The sequence below is a fragment of the Chrysochloris asiatica genome, unplaced genomic scaffold, assembly GCF_000296735.1.
Source record: "Chrysochloris asiatica unplaced genomic scaffold, ChrAsi1.0 scaffold00001, whole genome shotgun sequence".
NCBI classification, from domain to species: Eukaryota; Metazoa; Chordata; class Mammalia; order Afrosoricida; family Chrysochloridae; genus Chrysochloris; species Chrysochloris asiatica.
In genome coordinates, this window is record NW_006408519.1 from 39,134,615 (window position 1) to 39,158,078 (window position 23,464).

The following is a 23,464-nucleotide window of genomic DNA, read 5'->3' on the forward strand; positions in this document are numbered from 1 at the left end:
CCTATAACTGATTGGAATACCTAAAATGGGGCTACAACGTGCCCAGTGAAGGAGGTTTCCTGTGGAGCCTCTGCATTACATAAGACCATAGGTGGAATCCTAAACCATATCCAGAATCTTCAGAGGTGGGAAATTTCCACTTGAAAGGACAAAAAGACCAGCCTGGAGCGGCTAGAACAGAAGATACATCTTGAAAGAAAGAGCAACAGGAAAGATACAAAACAATACAGGCAGACCAACTGATTACTACAAGAACAAGCAAGTTGCTCATGGTCGGGTCCCCTCAGGGCAAACTCCCTTCAAAGACTAAGGCTCAATGGGAATATACACTCTGACTGGTGACCACATTCATCACTGATAAGGGGAAGTGACAGAAAAACAGCAATGAAGCTGCGAGCTAAACTCTACAATGTTCAATAGACTCCTGTGCACCTGGCTGGAGACCTGGTTGGCCAGCATTATGGAAAGATCTAGGGACTCTTGGGCTCAGAGTCAGTGACATAGCCACAGAAGACTAGAGTGGAGAGTGAAGCATTCAGCTGATAAGAAGAGAGGGCATATGCATAAGAACACCCACATTTGCAGATAATACCCACTTGACCTGGCTTCAATAACTAGATGATCAGAGCTCAACTAGAAGAAGAAAGAAGAGTAATCTGAAGAAAAAAAGAGTAATCTAATACAATTTGATGAACATGACCTACACCTATGGATGCAGTAGCTCAAAAGAGGGAACAAATCTTTACAGCGAGGACTATTCCCACCCCCTCCATACACAGAGTAGACAGGGATAGGCAACTTGGACTTTGGCTACCCAAAATGGGCAACGGTGGGGAGGGCCTACAAAGGCAAGAAGTGAATGGCTTACAAGGTTTCAAGAAGGAACCTAGAACCAGAGGGTATGGAGGAAGGTAGAATCTCCACTGAGTAATATCCAATCTGTCTGGGTGGGGCTGATGAAAGGAGATGTGGATAGGTCTCTTGTGATACAATAGTAAATAATTATTATCAGGACTGATTGTGAGGGTTGGAAAAGTAAAGGTAGATGTTTTGTAGCAAAAGGAGGGGAGTGATTGACTTTGCAGTTGAGGAGCGGAGTTCCCTGGAACCATCAAAGGAGAAGATCGGAGAGTGGGACCCTACCCAGAGAAGCAGTGACGCCAGCGATGAAGGCAGAGACAATGACGTTGAGAGATAGAGTGGCTGGGTACTTTAGACCCAGAGAGGGAGAAGGGCGGTGTGCTGATAACCGGTGGTGGTGGTGGTGGGTGTGTGGGTGTGTGCAGGCTTGCATGGTATACCCTTTGGTTAGCTGATGATGAATGAGGGGGATTGTAACCATGGCAATGAAACGACATATGATAGATATGAATGTAAAGCTAATGTAAACTATCACATAATTCACAATAAAACATTAAAAAAAGTAAAATCATCTGAAAGATGCTTGCATTATACTGAGAAATGCACTGAATAAATATTCTCATGACAGAGTCCTGCTGTGGAGCTGTGGGTTAATACGCTGGACTGCAAGGTCAGTTTGAACTGCAAGGTCTTTGGTTCAATTTCACCAGCTGCTCCTCGCAAATCCTATACAGGGTCACTATGAGTCAGAACTGACTTGATGGCACTTCACAACAACAAACAGATTCTCATGATGGAACACTGGTGTGGCTCCACAGGATAACTGTAAGGTCGGTAGTTCAAACCCACCAGCCACTCCTTGGAAACTCTATACAGGGTCACTATGAACCGAAACTGACTTGATGGCAATTGGCATCAGCAACAATCACACTCGCTCACTCTGAGTTTCATCAGTACGTTAAGGAGCCAATAGTGTTGATTAGGAAGAATCCTGAAATCATTTGACCTCCCATGAAATGGAGGTCCCAGCTTTCTTAGCCTCAGCTTGGAGCTGGGTGCAGGATGTTGGGGGCTTGCTTTTTTCTTCCCAGCATAACAAAACTGGAAGGGCTTTGTAAAGCACAATGGTTGCTTTTCATGTAACATAATTAAGTTAAATACCAACTCAGTTTGGCACTTTCTCTGGATTCTGCATTTTATTATTCTGTTGTAAGTGCAGGGGACTGATATTTGCATGAACTAAATCAATATTGTTTTCTGCAGTGAAAGACATTCTCACCTTCACATATTAGTGATCCTCTGCTAAAGTTATAATCAATAGATAATTAAATGTTCTGATAATAACTGGGTTTTAGATGTTCTTTTCCCTCCTTGCTACTCACTGGAGCTTTGGAGGAAGGCATTTGTAGATGAGATTTCTAAAGATTACATTTCCCTTTAAGGAATGGGTGGAGTTTCAGACAATATTCTCGTATATTGAATGTCAGGTATGCCTAACAATTTTCTTCTATTTGTAAATGCCAGGATGTGATAGTCATCACAAGAGTAAATAAGACTTAACAATTGCAAAGTACCTTTTGATGGTGCAAGTGACTAACACACTGGTAGGGCTAACTGAAGGAACTCTGGTAGCGTAGTGGTTCTGATTTGGGCTGGTAACCTCAAGGTCAGCAGTTTGAAACTATGACCTGTTCCGTGGGAGAAAGATGAGATTTTCTGCTCCCATGAAGATTTACAAGCCTCAGAAACCCTGTCCAGGATCGCTATGAGTTGGAACCGACTCCACGACACTTAACAACAACAACAGGGCTAACAGGGCAGCAGGGTGGCTCCATTTGATTGAGACCAAGGTCCATGGTTCAATCCTGCCAGCCTCTCCTCAGGTAAAAGATGAGGCTTTCTGCTCCTGCCAAGATGTAAAGCCTTAGAAACTGTATATAGGGTTGCTGTGAGTTAGAACCGGTACTTAACAACAACAAGCGCTAACTGAAACATTGGTGGTGGTAGTGGTGGTGTGCTATTTAGTCGGTTCTGACTCATAGCCACTGTGTGGTGCTGCAGGATAATGCACTGGACCTCAAGATTGGTTTGAACTGCAAGGTGGACCGTTCAAACCCACCAGCTGCTCCTCGGGAACCCTAGACAGTGTCTTAATGAATTGGAACTGACTCATTGGCACTTAACAACAAATGAGTTTTAACTAACTTGATGACCACCTGCTGTGGACTAATGCGCCAGACTGCAGAGCTGTTTGAACTGCAAGGTCAGCAGTTGAAGCTCACAAGCTGCTCCTTGGAAACCCAATACAGGGTTGCTATGGGTCGGAACCAATTTGATAGCACTTAACAACAACAGCTATATATATATATCATGCCAATTCAATTACTGAAATAGTATATACATATATGTTGCTGTTGTTAAGTGCCATTGAGTCGATTCTGACCCATAGTGACCCTGTATAGGGTTTCCGAGGAGCAGCTGGTGAGCTTGAACCCCTGACCTTGTGGTTCAAATGGCTTTGCAGTCTGAAATACATATACATGTATATATTCAATTATTGAAACAGAATATATATACATATATGTTGTTGTTAAGCACCGTCTAGTAGGTTCTGACCCATAGTGACCCTGAACAGGGTTTCAGAGGCTGTACATCTTTACGGGAGCAGAAAGCCTCATCTTTCTCCCACAGAGAGGCTGGTGGTTTCGAACTGCTGACCTTGCGGTTTGCAGCCCGACTCATAACCACTACGCTACCAAAGCTCCTTACATACATATATATGTGTGTATATATATAATGCATACATATGTATGTATATATGTTCACTAATTGAATATGTACATATATACCTGTATATATTTATTCTGTTTCAGTAATTGAATTGGCATGGGATCTGGGCATCAGTACTTTTGAAATTCCAATCTGGTGATTCTAATGTGCTACCATGTCTAGGAATTAATGGCATGCAGAGTTGAAAGCAGAGGAGCTGGATGGTTTTCTACCCTCCTCGGATGTTGTGTTTCCTTAGACTTTTAGGGTCAATACATACACAGTGTTTCATGCCCAGTAATAGCTTCTTAGATTTGTGACTCTTACTCTGTAAAGGGAAACTCACTGTCATAAAGTGAGTTTAAGCAAGAAAGGGGCTTTGCTTTCACTTACCCGGGGATCCCTCCAGATTCAAGTTTGTTTGCAATGTCTACATCCCAAGACCAGACATCAAACTGCCACTTCCGCAGGCCCAACACACCACACAGCACTGAGCCCGAGTGGATTCCAATCCTCATGTCAACGTCATGCTTCGTCCTGGACCGCACATACCTGTTGATATAATGAATGCAGACACATGCATAAAGCCAGAGTGGGTTATCATGGGCCTCCTCCATCTCCATCCATTCAACCCCTGCCCACTCAGATACCACCTCCTATACAAGGCCTCTGTGAACTCTGACAAGCGGAAGGATTCTCTTCCTCTATGAATGCCCCAGCCTTTTATCTGAACTTTGAAGAACGTTGGCCACCTTGCTTCACAAACCTGCTCATCAGATGTATCCCTTGTCTCAGGGAATGGCACCAGCATCGTTTTCTAAGCATCAGCCTGGCTTATTAAAGATTCTGCACTTCATCTTATACTCCATTCCCAACTTGAGTATTTCTTATTCTGACCCCTTCTCTTCATTCTTCCTGCCAGCACCCTAGTTGAGGCCATAATGTTGCCTTGCCTGGGGCTCTCTGCCTCAGTCTGTTCTTCCAGATCATACTTCCTATGGCTAATGAGAGGCTCTTACTCAACACATATGTTACCATGTTACCCAACTTTCCTTTGTTCAAAACTCTTTACTTCTCTTCTACCCTTCTGAACAGTGGTTGGAAAAATAACAGTTCATATCCAGGAGTGACCACTGGGATGCAGAAAGAAGATGCTAGAACTTTCAATCATATAATCATATACATATATATAATTTTTTCCCCTTCATCTTAGAAAAGTGTTAACAACAGGATGACCTTACTAACCTCACAGGGCCATGTAGAGCCCTCCCTTGCCTGTTACCATTATGGATTGATCTAGCAGTAAGAAGACGGTTTCCACCATCAGTGTATTTATTCCCATCTTTACTTGCAGAGTATTTTAAACAAACTAGTTTATGGCACAAGACTGAGCAGTGCTTTGTTCTGCTGTACATAGAGTTGCTATGATGGCACCTAACAACAGTAACAAAAATAAGTTTACAGGTTAAATGATATCATTTGTTATTTTGTAGTAGCACTTTGGTTAATGTGCTAGACAGCAAGTTTGCTTGAACTGCAAGGTCAGAGGGTCAAGCCCACCAGCCGTTCCTTGGAAATGCAATGCAGGGTTGCTATGAGTCAGAACTGACTCGATGGCACTTAACAACAAACAACATAGACACAATAGAATGAAACACAGCCCAGTCCTGCATCATCATCCCAACTGTTGTCATGTTTGGGCACATTATTGCTGCCACTGTGTCAATCTATCTAGCTGGGGGTGGGGTGGGCTGGATGTGGGAGAGCTTACTCCTTTTTGTTATTCTTCCTTTTTACCAAGCATGATATTTTTCTCCAGGACATGATCATAGGCACTTTTATAAACACAAAATTCAATGGTGGAACATGATTCTTAGGGATAATGGGGCAAATATTAGGGATATGTTTGCTGTCACATAGGAAACCAATGGCTATTTTGCTTGAAAAGGCTTACAAGAGTTATCAACTCCAAGATGATTTACTCAGTTATCTTTAACAAAAAGACAAGTGTTCCAAATTTGCTGACTGTTTTGTGCTAGCTGCTTGCCATTAATCTCTCTAGCAAATATTCTTTGGGGGAACAAAAGCAAACAAACTTGGTTAATTTTCTTCTTCAAGCTAAAAGTGATGGATTAACAATGGGTGAGAAAGAAATTGTTTCACCAGAAATACACATTCTGAAGATAAATTTTTGAATAGGGAAGTTGGGGAGTGTCTCCATGTTTATATGAATTGTGTTGTCAAACATAAGGTATACCAGAACATTCTCAGAGCTGGCCCATTTCCCAACCTGTTAAAAAAATCTTCCAAAATGAAGAGTTTTAAGCCTATTTGTGAAAAATATAAAATGTACTGCCTTCTATTTAGTGTGTAAGAGTAACTGAAAGACATTAAGGAAAAAAGACAAATTTATTAGCCAAATGTATACCAAACTTTGGCATGACTAAATAGGGCTATCACTTAGAAATCATAGTCAAAGATGCGAATCTAACCCCAGAATCTATTTAGATTTATAAGGTATCTATTGGGCTGCTAATCTCGAGGTCAGCAGTTCAAAAAGTACCAGCTGTTCCATGGGAGAAAGATGAGGCTTCTGCTCCTGTGAAGATTTACAGCCTCGGAAACCCTATGCAGGTTCGCTATGGGTTGGAACCGACTCCACGGCACATAACAACAACAACAACAACAACAGCTATTGTTATGGAGTCCTGCTGTGGCGCTGTGGGCTAATGCGTCAGACTGCGAAGCGGTTTGAACTGCAAGATCAGTGGTTCAAGCTCACCAGCTGCTCCTCAGAAACCCTATGCAGGGATGCTATTGTTGGAACTGACTCCACGGCACACCACCATCACCACCATTTAACTCTGATGTGTAGCTTTAGGTTTTGGTTTGAACCGCAAGGTCTACAGTTCAAACTTACCGGTTGCTCCTCAGAAACCCTATACAGCGTTGCTATGAGGCGGAACCGATTCGATGGCACTTAACAACAACATTGAACTCTGCTAGGGAGAGAGATCTGGTGATCTGTTTTCATAATGATTACAGTCAAGATCACCCTGTGGGGTAATTTGACTTTGTCATATGCAGTCACTAAGTTGAAATGGCTTGATTGAATCTAATAACAACTATAAGTCCCAAAGCAAATGAACCCATTAGCTGACTGAGCAGCAGTCTACAAAAATAAGTGGGGTTGTTGTGTCTTTACACCACACTCTTTGCAGCACACCAGAGGCCTGGTGGCATTGTAGGGGATAAGCACAAGGTGGGCAGTTCAATCCCACCAGCCACTCTTTGAGAGAAAGATGAGGCTTTCTGCTCTGTAAAGATTGACAGCCTCGGAAACCCTGTGCAGGGTCGCTGTGAGCCAGAATCAACTCAATGACAGTGGTATTTTGGTCTTTGCTGCATGTGAGTCTGGACCAACAGTTTCATCTGACCCTGACTTTTAAAGGCTGTCAAATGAGGCTTTACCCAATGGCATCACTGTTGTGAGCCCCAAGGAGATAATGGATGTTAAAGTGCTTTGCCTACTAATTGGGAGGGATTATTAAACAGCATACCATGCTAATGTCATTAGGTAATTACATTGTTCAGGGAATGCACTGGGGCATCTTAATGAAAAGACATTTTGATTTTTTTTTTCTTCTGAAAAACAAAGTCATAACAAGAAGGTTTAAAATTTTTCACGGCTCTGTGGTTTTGTTTTCTACCTTTTGCTATGCCTGGGCTTTGATGTAAATAAAACCTAGGGCTGAAATTATGCAAAAGTGATGAATAATTTATAAACATTGATCCCTTTGAGAAAGACCCACGATTGTATAGACCCCCCCCAAACACACACACACACACACACAATGCCGTTCATGATCTCTTCTCGAAAGGAGATGCTTTGAGTGCTCTTGTAGCTAACATGGAGGGAATTCTGGGTTACAAGTCCTATTCTGTTCTTCCAGAGCAGACCTTCAGTGAGGATGAGCTATGTCCCATCATCTACACACAAAAAGAACATTACCTACATTGTCAGCATCCACACTTCCTCTTTCTTCTCCACAGACTCTGAGCTCATTCAGGCAGGGGGTGACCTTTCATTTCCGATTGCCTAGCCCCCTCAGCACTCATGGAAGCAGCAGTCAAGAAATCAAGCGACATACTACATTAAGCAAATTTGCGGCACAAGACCGCTTTAAAGTGTTCAAGAGCAAAGATGTCAGTTTGAGGACAAAGGTGCGCCTGACCCAAACCACGGTATTTTCAAACACCTCATATGCATGTGAAAGCTAGACAATGAATAAAGATGACCGTAAAAGAATTGATGTATTTATGTAATTATGGTGTTGGAGGAGAATATTAAAAGTACCAATGGACCGCCAAAACAGCAAACAGATCTGAGTTGGAAGAAGTACAGCCAGAATGCTCCTTAGAAGCCAGGATGGACAGATTTCATCTATCTTACTTCAGACATATTATCAAGAGGGATCAGTCCCTGGTGAGGGATGTCATGCTTGGCAATGTGGAGGACCTGTGAAGGAAAGGAAGTCCCCCAATGAGATGGATTTGTACAGTGGCAGCAGCAATGGACTAAAGCTTAGCAACAATTGTGAGGATGGTGCAGAACTGAGAAGTATTTTGTTCTGTTGTACATAAGGTTGCAATGAGTTAGTACTGACTTGATGGCACCTAACATCAGGAACAGCATCTCAAATGCCAGGATTCAAAGGCGTTTATTTGAACTAATGGAGAAAGTTCCACACTTTCTTTCTCACCAGCCTTGTGGTTGTCCTTAGGCATCTAACAGCTCAACTGCTCTGACCATGTGAGCGTCTTCTGCTCCCAGACTTCCAATGGCCTCATCCAGCTTTACCTACAGGTGTTTTGGAACCTGCTGGTTGGGTTGGAGGACTACCCCAAACATTTCCTCCCATTAAACAGAACATTTCCACTGGTACCAGTTTTCAAGATGCACTTCGATTGAGGATCTATTTTTAATAAAGGATCCATTTGGAGTCCTTGTATGGTGCTATAAGATAAGCCCTGGACTGCTAACCACAAGGTTAGTGGTTGGTTCAAACCCACCTGCCCCTCCTTGAAAATGCTATACAGGGATTCTATGAGTTAGAACTGACTCAACGGCACTTAACAGAAACACACAACATACAACAATTAACCTGCCAAAAATGGAAAGTGTTATTTCTTGCCATTGAATTATTAAAGAGGGATGTTTGAGGGGAGGGATAAAAGATGAAGAACCTGGAAAGTTTGTTCTTTCAATGTAAATGCTTCAAGTGACTCTCTTTTTGTCAGTTAATCTCGCTAGAGAAATTGCTGGAACAACATTAATCCGTGTTTCAATCTCCCCTCCATTGAACAAACAGATGAATGAAGAGAGGCTTCAGCAGAGCAGTAGTTTGGTGCCATGGGGGGAAATTCATCTACTGGCCCAGAGACCGGAGTGCAGTGCTGATTCTACCTCATACTGGCTGTGGGGACTACAGCACATTATGCATCCTCCCCCTCTCCCTCTGTAAAATGGGACTCATATATGTTTACTAAGTTTGAATAAGTAGATTTCAACATCATCAAGAGCCTGTAAGAACTAACTACAAAGAAGAAAGTAACACACCCATGTAACTGGTCCAAAGGAATGAACGAGCTTACAATGTAGTGACAACAGGCTGATTGATCCCTAGCTACCAGAAAGGAAATGGGGCCCTTGAAGATCCCAGAATATTTGTTGCAGCTGCTGGTTTCAGTCCCTGATTTTGTCAAATTTGCTGGTGTTTTAGCTACAGTATTGTAATAAGTAGTATTTGTTAACCTATATCAATTTGTTTTTGAGAATGAAGTAGGAATTAAAGGAAAAGGAGGAAAATTAAAAACAAAACACAAAAAAGGCTTTTACTGATAACGTCAGTATAGAAAGATTTTACAAAATATCGTTTTTTTTGTTACAATGGGGCTTCAATAAGTTCATCAAAAAATGTAATGAAAAGATAATAAACATTTTCCATGAACTTTCTGAAACCCTCTCATGGCATTCACATAATTTAAGAAATATTACATGTAAGCAATGTCCTGGTGGGTGCAGTAGGATAAAGCACTGGACCCCAAGGTTGGTGACTCAAACTCATCAGCTGCTCCTTGGAAACCCTATGCAGGGTCGCTACGATTCGGAACAAAGGAGCTCTGGTAGCGTAGTTATGTGTTCGGCTGCTAACCTTAAGGTTAGCAGTTTGAAACTACCAGCGGTTCCATGGGAGAAAGTTGAGGCTTTCTGCTCCCATAAAGATTTATGCCTTGGAAACCCAATACAGAGTCGCTAAGAGTCAGAACCTTAGCGACTCCACGACATACCACTACCACCACGATGAGTTGTAACTACTCAATGGCACATAATAACAACAATGTACAACTATATATTATTCCATGAGTAAAATGGATAATAAACATTACAAAGCAGTTTGTATGGGAGGAGGTCATGAGAGCGAAGGTGGTGACACCATGAGTTACCGCACCAAGTGACACCCACTCTGGAGAAACCATTGCTACGGTAGGGGGCATTCCTGGCATTTACACAGGACAGACAGCTCTGATAACCCTGGACTCTTCTGTCCTCAGACCTTCAGTGGCCACAGGCACATACACAAGGGAATAACACCCCTTCTTCAGTTCCTGGTACGCCCTAGCCTGAGACACCAGACTGCTGTTTCAGCCAGAATATGTTCTCCCCTCTGTTCTCACTACATTTGCACAGTTGCCCAAACCCGACTCCTGGGCTCTTTATTGCTGTTATTATTCCATGCTGATGAGTCAGTTCCAACTCACAGGGACCCCAGGCACACAGCCTCACAATCGTTGTTACACTTGATCTCATTGGTGCTGGCACTGTGTCAATCCATCTCCTTGCGGGGGGGGCGGTCATCCTCTTTTTATGCTGATCCTTCACTTTTCTGTCCTTCTCCAGGGATGGGTCCCTTCCGATAAAACGCTAGAAGTATGAGAGACGAAGTCTGTCATCCTGGCTTCTAAGGAGCAGTCTGGCTGGACTTCCTCCCAGACAGGCTCTATACCTCTGTGCTTGTCCAGTTGGTGTTGCCACAAGAGAGCGGAGAACACATTCTCTCTTCATCTCCACCCATCCGTGCTTCTTTTCTTTTTCAGAAATAATATTTTCTTTTCTAGTTACATCAGAAATACATGCTTAGTGTCCAACATTTCAAAATACAGAAAAGAATAAGGAGAGAATTAGAATCACCCATTTTCACCACACAGAAATTTCTGTCCATTTCCCTTTCTATTTAAAAAAAAGGAAGACCTTCTTAACATCAGGTGCCTTAAACACCTCCATGGATATATACTCATGACGTAAACGTCTTTAAACTCATGAACATTTTCTTACTCTGTTGAATATTAGTGTAAACCGTGATGCTTAATGACAACTCTTTATTTAAAATGTTACTTTTAATTATTTAATTTAAATATTTAAATAAAAAAAAAATTTTGTTGTTGTAGTTTGGGTGAAAACGCTTATAGAGGAAATTCGTTTTCCTACATTTACAAAATTTACAACACTTTGTTTTGTGACGTTGGCTGCAATTCCCTCCATATGACAGGCTCTTCCCACTTCCTCCCTGGGTTCTCCTTTCCGTTCTTCCTCCTTTCCCACCCTTCTTGCCTTCTGAGTCCTTTGAGCCTCATAGGGTTGATTGTTCTGAGGAATAACTACTTCCTTGGTGCTATTATTCACCTTATGTTGTTGTTATTGTTAAGTGCTATTGACTCAGTTCTGACTCATAGTGATCCCTGTATAGGGCTTCCAAGGGGCAGCTGATGGGTTTGAACAACGAACCTTGTTGCTAGCAGTTCAGTACTTATTGTATGGCACCACACCAGGAATTTATACTTTATACACTTATAAGTCTATGTATTGTTGTGCTGTAAGGTCATCCCCAGAGTCCTGGTATGACACTGTGAGTTAATGCACTGTACTGCAAAGTTGGTATGAACTGCAAGGTCAGTGATTCAAGCTCACCAGCCACTCCTCAGAAACCTTATACAGGATTACTATGAGTCGAACTGACTTGACGACACTTAACAACAACAACAAGGTCAACCCCAAGGGTGGGTTCAGTTCCAGGTTTGAAGTACTTACTCATCTTTCTAGTTTTCAATAGACCAGAATTTATCTAAGCATTCCCCTACCTTTGTATATATTCAGGTAAACCTGACTCTGAGTCTTCGTGTGTCCTTGGTAAGATGTTATTTATCTTACTAGAGCTTCTGTTTCCTTATCTGAACGATGGGGAAAATAGTAGTTTTCTCACAGGGTGGTTATCTGAATGAAGCAAGGAAAGTCAGGGAAATATTTAGCAGAGTGTCTAGCAAATGGTGAACATTCAATCAGTACTAACGTTATCGACTAGTATTATTAGGAACACTCAATTTTCACCATTATAAAAAATCTTGGAAGAAAGAAAATTCTTGCTTAGAGACCAAAGTGGCTTTATGGTTATGAGTGGCAGATGAGAGACGGATGCAGGGAGGTACTGCTTAAGGGGAACTGAGTTTAGGAGGTCTGAAAAAAAAACTGGGAAATGGATTGTTTTCGTGGTTGCACAACATGGGGAACACAAGTAATGTCCCTGAATTATAAAAAATGTATAAATGGATCAAATGGCAAATGTTTTGTTTTCAATTTTGCCACAATTAAAAAAAAAAAAAAATCCTTGCTCATGTGTTGTTGTTATGTGCCATCAAGTTGGTACCAACTCATAGCTACCCTATGCACAGCAGAACGAAACACTAGGCCAACCTCACTACTGTTGCCACGCTTCAGTCCATTGATGCTGCCGCTTGGCCAATCCAGTGCATTTTTAAGAGGAGTGTTCATTAACACGGTTTTTAATAACTTTAAAAAAAAGCAGGAAGAGAAAGGACAATTATGAGTTGAATTGATTGGTCCTTAAACAAGATGTTAAACTCCTGACTCCAAGTAAGTGGACTGGGATATGATATGCTGCAGAAGTAGTTAGCTAACATGAGATAATATTGGAGTAGAGTAGGCCCCAATGTCTTTATGACTGGTGTCCTTATACAAAGAGAAGAGACACAGACAAATGGCCTCAGAGGAACAATAAACAGGCAAAGATAGAGGCGGAGACTAGATTTATGCTGCCACTAGCCAAAGAAAACCTAGAGCTACAAGGTTAGCAGTTCAAATCCACCAACTGCTCCTCGGAAACATTGTACAGGATCGGTATGCGTCAGAACCTACTTGACAGTACTCAACAACAACAATCAGACACTTAGGTGACAAGGAAGAATCTTCCCTGGAGCCTTTGGAGAAAGCAAGGCCCTGCCCTCTGAACTTGAACTTCTGCGCACCAAAAGTACAAGGCAATGCTTCCTGTTGTCTGCAGTCACCTAGGCTTTGGAAATGAAGACAGAGACCTTGTTATTAGGTGCCATTAAGGTGGTTCCATCTCATAGCGATCCTGTATAAGGTTTCTGAGGCTGTAAATCTTTGAGGGGGCAGAAAGCCTCATCTTTCTCCCATGGAGTTTGAACCACAGACCTTTTGGTTGGTAAACCAGTGCTTATCATATGGAGCCACACTTCCCATAGGGACATTGTTGTTGTTGTTATTGTTAAGTGCCTTCGAGTTGGTTCTGACCCATAGCGACCCTGTACAGGGTTTCCAAGGATGTAAATCCTTACGGGAGTAGAAAGCCTCATCTTTCTCCCGTGGAGTGACTGGTAGTTTCGAACCGCTGACTTTAAGGTTCGCAGCCCAATTCGTAACCACTACGCTACCAGAGTTCCTTTATAGGGACATTAGGGGGAACAAAAGGAAAAAACAGCGAGACAGTGAGAGGGAGCAAGGGAGGGGGTGCAGAGAGAACATGGGAGGGGAGAGAGAGGATGGGAAAAGAAGAGGCAGAGAGGAAGGGGAAGAGAGAAAGAGGAGGAGGGCAAGAGAGAGAGAAAGAAGAAAGAAAAGGAAGGAAAGAAGATGGGAGAGCAAGAAGGAAGGAGGAAGAAAGGAAAGGAGGAAAACAGAGAAGGAGAATGAAAGAGGAAACCCAAAAACAATTAAGAGAGAAAAAGAAAAAGTAAGGAAAGCTGAGAAGCATGCATAGGGTGTGGACCTTCTGCTTCAGATGAAGACCAGCAATATAACTTCCAGTTTTCATTTCATTCCTTGCCCTGCCCTATTGCTTGGCATGGCCACCCGGCCCCTGAGATTAAGATCTTTGCTTTAACTAACTGTTGGGGACGAGCTAGTTGCTATTTGGTATTCCAGTGCTGTTTCTATGACTTTTTAGCAATTGCACTGTAGGACCAGACCCTGCAAATTTCATTAAGATTCATCAAGGAAGCCTTTCATAGATCATTAATAAAGATAACACATAGAACAGAGGCCAGCATCAAATCCTGTGTCGCTCCGCTAACAGGTCTCCCCAAAATAGACACAGGGTATGTGAAAACGAGGCACCTGGAGCTACTTCTCAATCTAGGTAATAGAACCATTACCAACTTTGATTAATTAAATTTTATGAACAGACATGCATGAGATGGTATTAAATGTTTCATTAGAAGTAAAGGTACACTTAGAAGAGCTGGATTGATACAGTGGCTGAAACAATGAGCCCAAACAACAAAAACTGTGAGGCTGGCACAGGATGGGGTAGTGTTTCGTTCTGTTGCACGTAAGGTTGCTATGGCTCATAACCGGATTGCACAGCACCTAACAACAACAACAACAAACAATTATCATTATTTTTTTGGAATAGAACAGAAACCCAGAGAAAGGAATCAATTTTTGTAACTTAACTGAGTCAGATTCTCCAGTGTCCAAAATCAGTTCTCATGACAAGATTCTACTGCAAATATTTCAATGGTGGTAACTGACACTGTGGGTTAATGTGCTGGACTGCAAGGTCGGTTTGAACCATAAGGTTAGTGGTTCAAACTCATCAGCAGCTCCTTGGAAACCCCATGCAGGGTTGCTATGAGTCGGCAATGACTCGACAGCACTTAACAACGACAGCAACAACAATGCCCATGCAATCTATTTTGATTTTCTAAATGGCACACTGAAGTTGGGATCTTAAGATGTCCAGTTTGTGAATGAGACCACATGGGCTCTGAGAAATAAGTGAAGTCACACACCTAATAACCAGGAGAACCAGCAGCTGGCTAGTTGTTCAGATTGTAGGTCGACTCCTCATTTTGTTCTCCTCAGTTCGCTCCTCTAAGTCTCCTGATGGCACACAAGTTACACTTTCAAAGTACGTTTGCCATCATCTCATCCAGCAATCAACTAACTGTACGCTTAATAAAGTAGAGTCCTGCCTTACAGCTATGGGATTGTACACTGATAAATAAGTTTATGGTAACGACACACTTGATTTAGTTAAAATGTATATGGCCCATGTTATTTCTTAGCGGATCCTCAGGATTTCAACTTTGGAAGTTAGCTTCCTCCTTTCCTCTGGGTCTCACAGCCACTGTTCTACCCCTGGTCTGTAGTACCCATCCCCTGGATTGCTACAAAAATGTCTGCCCACCAGCTTTCTTCCCCTCAGCCCCTGGTTCCTCTCATCTAGCATCAACTGGATAGAATCATACATCTGGATTCTCTTTAGGTACTCTACTTGAAGTATTGTCTAGGGGATAAGGCCCAAGTGTGTTCTAGAAGGTCACCAATGATCTGTTCAACCACATATGCTGTTTCTCTTTGCCACAGATATTCTATACACTAACCACATTGACTGAATTCATCATTGTAGTAAGCACCAAGGTCTTCTTAATAGACACACAGACATATATGCACACACGTCTGTGGTTTGAGTCCACCAGCCATTCCTCGGGAGAAAGATGAGGCTTTCTGCTCCTGCAAAGGTGTATGACTACAGAAACTTTATCCCGGGTCACTATGAGTCAGAACTGACTCGATGGCATTTAACAACCAGGATGGTACATTCTTCATGACTTTGTTTCCAGGATGAAAGAATTGGTTCTAGATCAAGAGAATGACTGCAGAGATACCTCAGTAACATAAAAATCAGGAAGAACTGCTTCCCTCGTGTTTGTGCTTATGATTGTCTTGACTCTTGTCCACTCGTGTAGCCTGATGATGCGGGAACTAGCAGCAGACAGCCCCAGCCTTTGCTGGTTTCATCACCCTGCCTTAGCTTGTGTCTGATTAGAGAAGAATTACTATTGGCATTTCAGGAATCTGGAGAGGTAGCATTCAAAGGTCCTCTTGCCATCAGAGCACCAGCATGACTGTTCTGCTCCCTGGGGGTGGGTGCTGGGCTCTTAACACAGGAAATACCCGAAAGAAGGAAGTTCATGGAGACACTCTCATGGCTCCAGTAAGGATTGATCTCGGACAAGATACACAGAGTGGCCATAGATCTGGGAACACCAGTCAATAAAGACTTTATTTGATATGATACAACAATCCACGTATTATGGATTGATATTACAATCATAATATTACATTATGATATTACCTATGCTTCTCAAATTCATGGCTTCAATGGAATTTTCCAGTTGGAACAAGAGCCTTTGGCGCTCACTGAAATATCTCATCTTGTATAAGTGGCAGTGGGTGAGATTGTTACCTGTTTAATAAAGCTACATGACTGGAAATCTCCTTCACACACATTAAGATGGAATTAATGTTCACCAGTCACCCCTCAGAGTACAATGCCTGATCGGTAATAGAGAATAAATACTCTAGAAGCCTGGACTGATTATAACCAATTCCAGAGCTCGTGTTCAGTCCTCTGCACAATGCTTTCTTGTTAACTGGGAGAATTAATGCTGGACCTAAAGTCACCTACATTATAATCAAGGCGTTGTTTGGGTATTAATAGACTCTGACTCATGAAGTTAACAAATGCCACTAAATTGTCTTATTCTAAAGGAGTAAAAGCAGTGCTCAATAAATAGCAGGAGAAAGCCCTTGAGTCATTTCTACCTACTCCATCTCATTTCTCACTGTTCCACTCTAAGAATTCAGAAAAGAGACCTTCAATCAGATAAAAAGGTCCAACATGACAAATGAGAAGACTCTATGTATCTTAAAGGATCTTGATAACAAGTGTTCATGTCTTCAGCATTGTCTCTGTGGACTATCATCTACTTACATCAAGATACAAACTTCCGTGCAAAGTCTGTGGAAGGCTTTGCTACTGACACTCATTTTTAAACCCACCCCACTTCCATTGAGTCAATTTTGACTCAGAGTGACCCTATAAGACAGAATAAAACGGTTCCATGGGGCTTCCAAGACTAAATCTTTTCAGGTACAGAAAAGCCTCACCTTTCTTCTGAGAAGCAGCTGGTGGTTTTGAACCATCAACCTTGTGGTTAGCAGCCCGATGCTTAACTTGCTAGGCCACCAGGAGTGGGGACTTGATTTTGAAGTGGTTGGTCAATCAGAGATTTTCAGAACAGGAACTTCAGAGCTGGTCTGGCCCAAGTTACTCATTTTCTAGGCAGTTGTCCAAGTGATGTCTCTAATGAACACTGATGATCAAGAGGAGGTCCCTGGAGTGATGTAGTCATCACTATATTTAAAGGGTTGGCATTGTGACTGGGACATGGTACAAGCTCAAAAAATACATGCCGACTAATCTATTGATGGACTGATGGACTGATAGAATAAGGTTCACATGCCTAATTTGTTTTAGAGCTGGCCCAAGATCCCACATCTTCTGTGTCTTAAGTAGCATCACAGCAGCCATCTTTGTTTTCAGGCAAAACCCTTCAACTTTCAAATTGGTGGGTTAAATTATCTCAGTCTTTTCAGGTTGGCCAGATAAGCACTCTAGGGTGGAACCCTCAGGGTCTTCTCCATGGAGGACCTAGAAGAAGGAAGTTCTGCATCCCTGGAGAAGATGGGACAACAGTAGAGTGGACACTTTCAATCTGTTTCTCCACCTGTGTACTCCATTTTAGGGGTGGCAAAAAAGTGGATTTTTATTTTACTAGAAATTCTTAGCTCACACGATTCTTTTCCAAAGTCCCTCTCCTAGGTCTTATGGGGAATCTTCAGAGATAGCCATGCAATGAGGCATGAAGCCTGTTGTAATTACTATCAAGTACTTTTTCTTCCCATGAGGACAGATTGGATGGTCTGATTGTGACAACTGTACATTTTTCTAAGATATGAAAGAGATCTAAATACTCCTTTCTAAAAGCAGACTCCTGGCAGTGTGGGCATATGAGTTTGGCTGATGGAGGCATACTAAAAGGATTTAGGGCATCGAATGGATGGAACTTCACAGTCCTCTCCTCTTTAGCAAGCTCCTTAGAAATGAGGGTGGTAAAAGTTTGGCTCACTTTGGACATGTCATCAGGAAAGACCAATATCTAGAAAAAGATCATGTTTGGTAAAGGAGAGGGTCAGCAAAAATGAGGGAACCTTTTAATGAGATGGACTGATGAAATAGTCACAACAGTGGGTTCAAACATTCCAATGATTTTGAAGATGGCGCGGGACCTGGCACTATTTCCTTCCGGTATATATACAAAAGGTCACCAATTCAGTGGCAGCTGACTACAACAAACAGTTGGTGAAGTTGACGTTCTTGTTCAAAAATACACAGCTGTCCTAGGTTTTTCCTGGCCCACATATCACATGGCAAATCATTTCTCAGAGATTACACAAAAGAGAAGAATTAATTTAAGAAACAGGATGCAAAATGTTTTAATTTTTCCTCGTTTTTCCGGTATGGTGCTGTAGAATAAGCACTGGACTGCTAATTACCAGGTTGGTGGTTGAGACCCACCAGTCGGTCCTTGAAAGCCCTAGGTAGGGTAGCTGTGAATTGGAACTGACTTGGCGGCACTGAACAACCACCACAACAGCACGTTGCCTGAAATATTACACGTGTGTAGTTGATTTTGTACGTTTCCTTTTTAAGCGTGCTTCTCTGAGCACAAGTCTAGGAAGTGGGTCCACACAGGTCTGAGCAGGAGCACAGCTTCAGTGGGCTGGACCTCACCCTGTCTGTAGAGGGCATCTCCAAGGCATGAACACACCTTCCTTTGCTTTTTGAACCAATGACAGCCTGCTGGAATGGGGCGGTTTAGTGTTGCTGGTTCTGAGGGAGTGCACTTCTTTGGCATTTTAATTGTTTTGTTTTCCTCTGCCAAGAGAAGAAGGCAGAGTCACAGATCCAGGACCCACCTCCCCAAACAAATTGGAATGCAAAGGGCAAAGAAAACAAATTCATGATGCTTTCTGTTGTTAAGTGCCAGCCCATAGATTCCTACTCAGAGACCCTGAAGAGGGTTTCTAAGGAATGGATAGTGGGTTTGAACCACCAACCTTGCAGTTAGCATTCCACTGCTTACTATCCTGGAGCACCAGAGCGGGACTCCTTTCTTCTTGTTGGTGTTGATAAGTGCTGTTGGGTCTGTTCTAACTTATGGTGACCCTGTATAGGGTTTCCAAGGAAGCACTGGTGGGTTTGAAACGTCAACCCTGTAGTTAGCAGTTCAGTGCTTATCCTACAGCATCACATCAGGACTCTGGACTCCTTTCTGTTGTTAAGTGCTGGTGAGTTGGTTCCAAATCATAGCAACCCTGTATAGCATGTCTGAGGAGCGGCTGGTGGGTTTCAATTGCCAACCTTGTGGTTCCCAGTCCATTGATTATCCTACAGCACTGTACCAAGACTCCTTTCTAATACTTTGTAAATTCAGCTTTCAACTTTCTAAATCTATGGTGTCCCAAGTAGAGGGCAGTACAGCCAAGATGACATATGTTGTTGTTGTTAAGTGCCGTCGAGTCGGTTCCGACCCATAGCGACCCTGTACAAGGTTTCCGAGGGTGTAAATCCTTACAGGAGTAGAAAGCCTCATCTTTCTCCCGCAGAGCGGCTGGTAGTTTCAAACCGCTGACCTTAAGGTTCGCAGCCCGATTCGTAACCACTACGCTACCAGAGCTCCTTATAGGCATCATAATAAGAATGGGAAGAATGGTACTGACTCCTAAGTGAAGCTTACTCTGGGCCAGTCAAGTGTGGAGACCATCTCCTATTAGCCTCCCCACCACCTTGCAGCTGGATAATACATGTATGCCAGGACTGCATGGGAAAGGGAGTCACAGAGTTCCAGTCACTTGCCAGGGTCACACATCCAGTTGTGGTAGAGCTGGAGCTGAACTCCAGGTTCATCTGACCCCAGAGCCTGTGCTCATTTCATTACCACATTACCTCTACAACTGGGCAGAGAACATGGCCTCTGTCGGGATAGCAAGCTGTAAGACAGTCTGAGTCTAGACACATTATTTCTAGAAAGAAAACCAGGTAAGAGGAGGAGTTAGGGAGGAGAAGACAGGGAAAGGAGGGGAAGTGTGGGCAGACAAGGGGTACAGAAGCGGGTACAGAGAAGACTCTCATTATTTGCAGATTGTATTCATTCTCTTGGTTTCTCAAAATAGAGTTTGCAGACATTTTAGACTTTGAGTTTGGTAGTGAATGTGTTTTCTATGAGTTATTCAATCCAAGAAACTATGGAATTACTTTGAGATACCTGAGGTTTTATGATGCATCTTCATGCCTCACTGTGGTTAAGTGTCCACAGTAAAAGAAAAGGCAGCATAGAGCATAAGCTACAACCATCAAAAGATGGCAACTGTCAGAGATTCAGCGCCATCAACCAAAGTCACAGACATACCAAATGACAAACCAGAGGTGGATTCTAAAGACTTAGGAGCAGACAAATCTTCTTGGAATCTTTGTTGTTGTTGTTATGTGCTGTTGAGTTGGTTCCGACTCGTAATGACCCTGTATAGGGTTTCCAAGCCTTTGAATCTTTGCAGGAGCAGAAAGCCTCTTCGTTCTGCCTAGGACTGACTGATGGCTCAGACTGTGGAACTTGTGGTTCACAGGCCAGTGCTCTCTGAATCTTTGGATCATGATTTATTATCGGTGTGATCTAGATGAGCTCCTTAACCTCTTCCAGCCTCACTTTCCCCATTGCAAAGGGATTCTTGTGCCTGCTTCAGAGGGTGGGTGTGAGTACAATAAAATAATGTTCATGAAAATCTTCCACATGCTACAGAAACTCAACAGAAGGTATGGTGAGGAGCTCTAATCCTCCTATCTGTTCATCTGGGGGGTCATTTCAGACCAAGTTTGAAGTTACCAGAGCCAAATCAACAGAGCAGTTACCAATGATCAGTGGGTCAGAAGAAGCAAGCTCACACCTGGAGAGTTCATGTGCCCTGTTGTTAAACAAACAAACAAATAAACAGTTGTCGTAGGGTCGATCCGGACTTACGGAGACCCCATGTGTGTCAGAACAGAACTGTGCTCCACATGATTTTCCATGGTTGTGATCTTTCAGAAGTATATCACCAAAGCCTTTCTTCCAAGGAGCATCTGGGCAGACTTGAATGCCAACCTTTTGGTTAGGAGTCAAATTCTTAATTACTAAAGCCACCCAGAGATTCACAGCCCTCTTCTTAACTGGGGATTAAGGCACCGTTCCTGAATGAAATCAAGGATCTGTTAGCAAGTAGGAAGTGTCAGGCACAGCCCAGGCCATGTGGTGTGGAATTCCAGTTGCTTAAATCCCTCCTGCCCATTCCATGCTGGGAAGCAACAGAAGAGTCAAGTCTACAGTGGAGGGTGTGTGTGTGTATGTGGCTGTGGTAAGTAGCAGTACAGGGTTGTTGCTTTTGCTGACATCGTAGCTCTCATCCAGCCTGACACACCCAAGGTCAAATCATCCAATGTGGTTCTGGTAACTCTTCTTCCTTCATAGGAAGGCGTAAGCCAAAGAAAACATATCTGTCCCCCATGTCACCTTTGTCTACCTCTGTACTTATTAACTTTGCTGTGGTTGTGTCAGGATGTGATGCTTGGAAGCTCTGTCACTATTTTGGAACCCTGGTGGAACTAACTACAGTCTCTGTCTCGTTGCTATAAACACTCTAGTTTCAGACTCTTGGACCTCAATCTCTTCTCTCCCTTGATGAACCTCTGTTTGTCAGACAAGCCAAGAGCTGGCTCTTGGAAGCAGCTCTCCAGTGATTTCCCACTGGATACAGTGCCACCCTTCAAAGTAACTTGGAGGTTTTGGGGTCTTGGCTGCTCCCCACTCTGCAGCTCCCACCAGTTGCTCTGGCAGAATAATGTAGTTTCTTCCTAGGGCCATCTTCCTACTAAAGCTCTTCTTTCACCTTCAGGTTCTGGCTAGCTTCTACTCACCTCCAGGAGCAGTGTGGACATCTACCCCTGTCAATCCTCCACAGAACCTTGGATGGAATGAGCTGGTCCTTCTCTACTCTCTCCTCACAGCTTGGATTTGATTCATTGTGAAGTTACCTGCAGCCTATTGAGACGGTCTGTGTGTTCAACTCTCCCACTACACTGTATTCTCCCTGAAGGACTATGTCTGGCTCCTTGTTCTACCTTTGCAAGGAAATTTGCAACACAGATGTGTTGCATAAATCATTCAAAGTGAGGTATCATTGGAAAATAATCAAGCTAGTATGTGCATTGGCTCTTAGGGAACAGCAGATGGAAATGTAATTTTTCTGAAACTGCATTTCAATTCACAACCAGGCTTTAAGATGAAGCGGAGATGGGTTGGTTTGTCCTTCCTATAGTGGACATGGAAGGCCCAGGCATGGTGGAAGGGATAGCCCACTAGTGTAGTCACCCATGGCTGCTAGGAAAACATTACCTGATGGTCTTAATCATGCTGAGGCCCATTTCAACACAGCAGTGCGCATGGTCCTGACGGGGTTCTGGAAGTCCAGAAACGCAGTAGTAACAGTCTCCCAGGATCTTAATGCGGAGACAGTGATGCTCCTGGAAGGAAAAGAGTGGGAGAAAAAGGGTCCATATCAGCAGATGGGCTGGTGTTTCAGAAAGTCTTGGGAGAGAGGGGGGCATGGTTAGGTGTCTGCACCTGGGCAACAAGAGCACCTGTCCTAGAAGCCTCTGCCTTCTGATGAAGTTTGGGGTATGCCTTAATAATGAAGTCACAAAATACAAGGGATCTTGAACTTGACAAGTCTAGGGCCCCATCTTGGCTCTGCTCTGTCCTGGGTCTGTGATGGGCCAGGGGATCATTGATCATTCAATATGCAAAATGTTCCCTGCTTATCCAACCTCTAGCAATGCCTTCCTTTTCAGAATGCCTCAACAGTTTTTCAGTATTCTTTAGGACTCCTGGTGTGGTGCTCTAGGATCAGCATTGGACTTGGAACCACAAAGTCAGCAGTTCAAACCACCAGCTGCTCCTCACAAACCTTATACAGGGTTGTATGAGTCTGAACTGACTCAAAGGCACTTAACAACAACAGCTCAACAATGGTGGTAACCGCACAACACGGGTGATGGTGTGCCCTTGAATCAGTTCCAACTCATAGTGACCCTGTACAGGGTTTTTCAAGCTGTGAATCATCATAGGAGGAGAAAGCCTCATCTTTCTCCCACAGAGCCAGAACAGCTGGTAGATTCGAACTGTGGACCTAGTTAGCAGCACAACACAGATTCCACGATACTACCAGAGCTCCTTTAACTCAACAATATTGTTGTTAAGTACTGCTGAATTGGTTCCGACTCAGTGATTCTGTCTAGGGTTTCTGAGGAGTGGCTGGTGGGTTTGAACCACTTACTTTATCCTATAGTACCACACCAGGACTCTAACAATAACTTATAAAATACGTGATCACTGCGGGCTTCCTAGTATTTCAACTCTATTTTAAGCTCCTTCTCAGTGAAGGGTTTGGACCTGAAGAAAAAGGGCTGGCTAGGTCTTAAAATCCTTTTATTCATTTATTAATTCATGTACTTGC

At 43.0% G+C, this 23,464-nt stretch overlaps 1 protein-coding gene across 1 annotated transcript in view; it reads right to left on the reverse strand.

The window, feature by feature from the left end:
• The window catches only part of ADCY8 (adenylate cyclase 8 (brain)), a 285,844-nt gene that overhangs the window by 142,064 nt on the left and 120,316 nt on the right, over positions 1-23,464 (reverse strand). Inside the window, exons 5-6 of the mRNA XM_006830840.1 lie at positions 22,345-22,472; positions 4,024-4,182 (exon numbers count right to left, since the gene is read on the reverse strand). Of these exons, the coding sequence (XP_006830903.1) occupies positions 4,024-4,182; positions 22,345-22,472 (287 nt within the window). The remainder of the gene's footprint in view (positions 1-4,023; positions 4,183-22,344; positions 22,473-23,464) is intronic.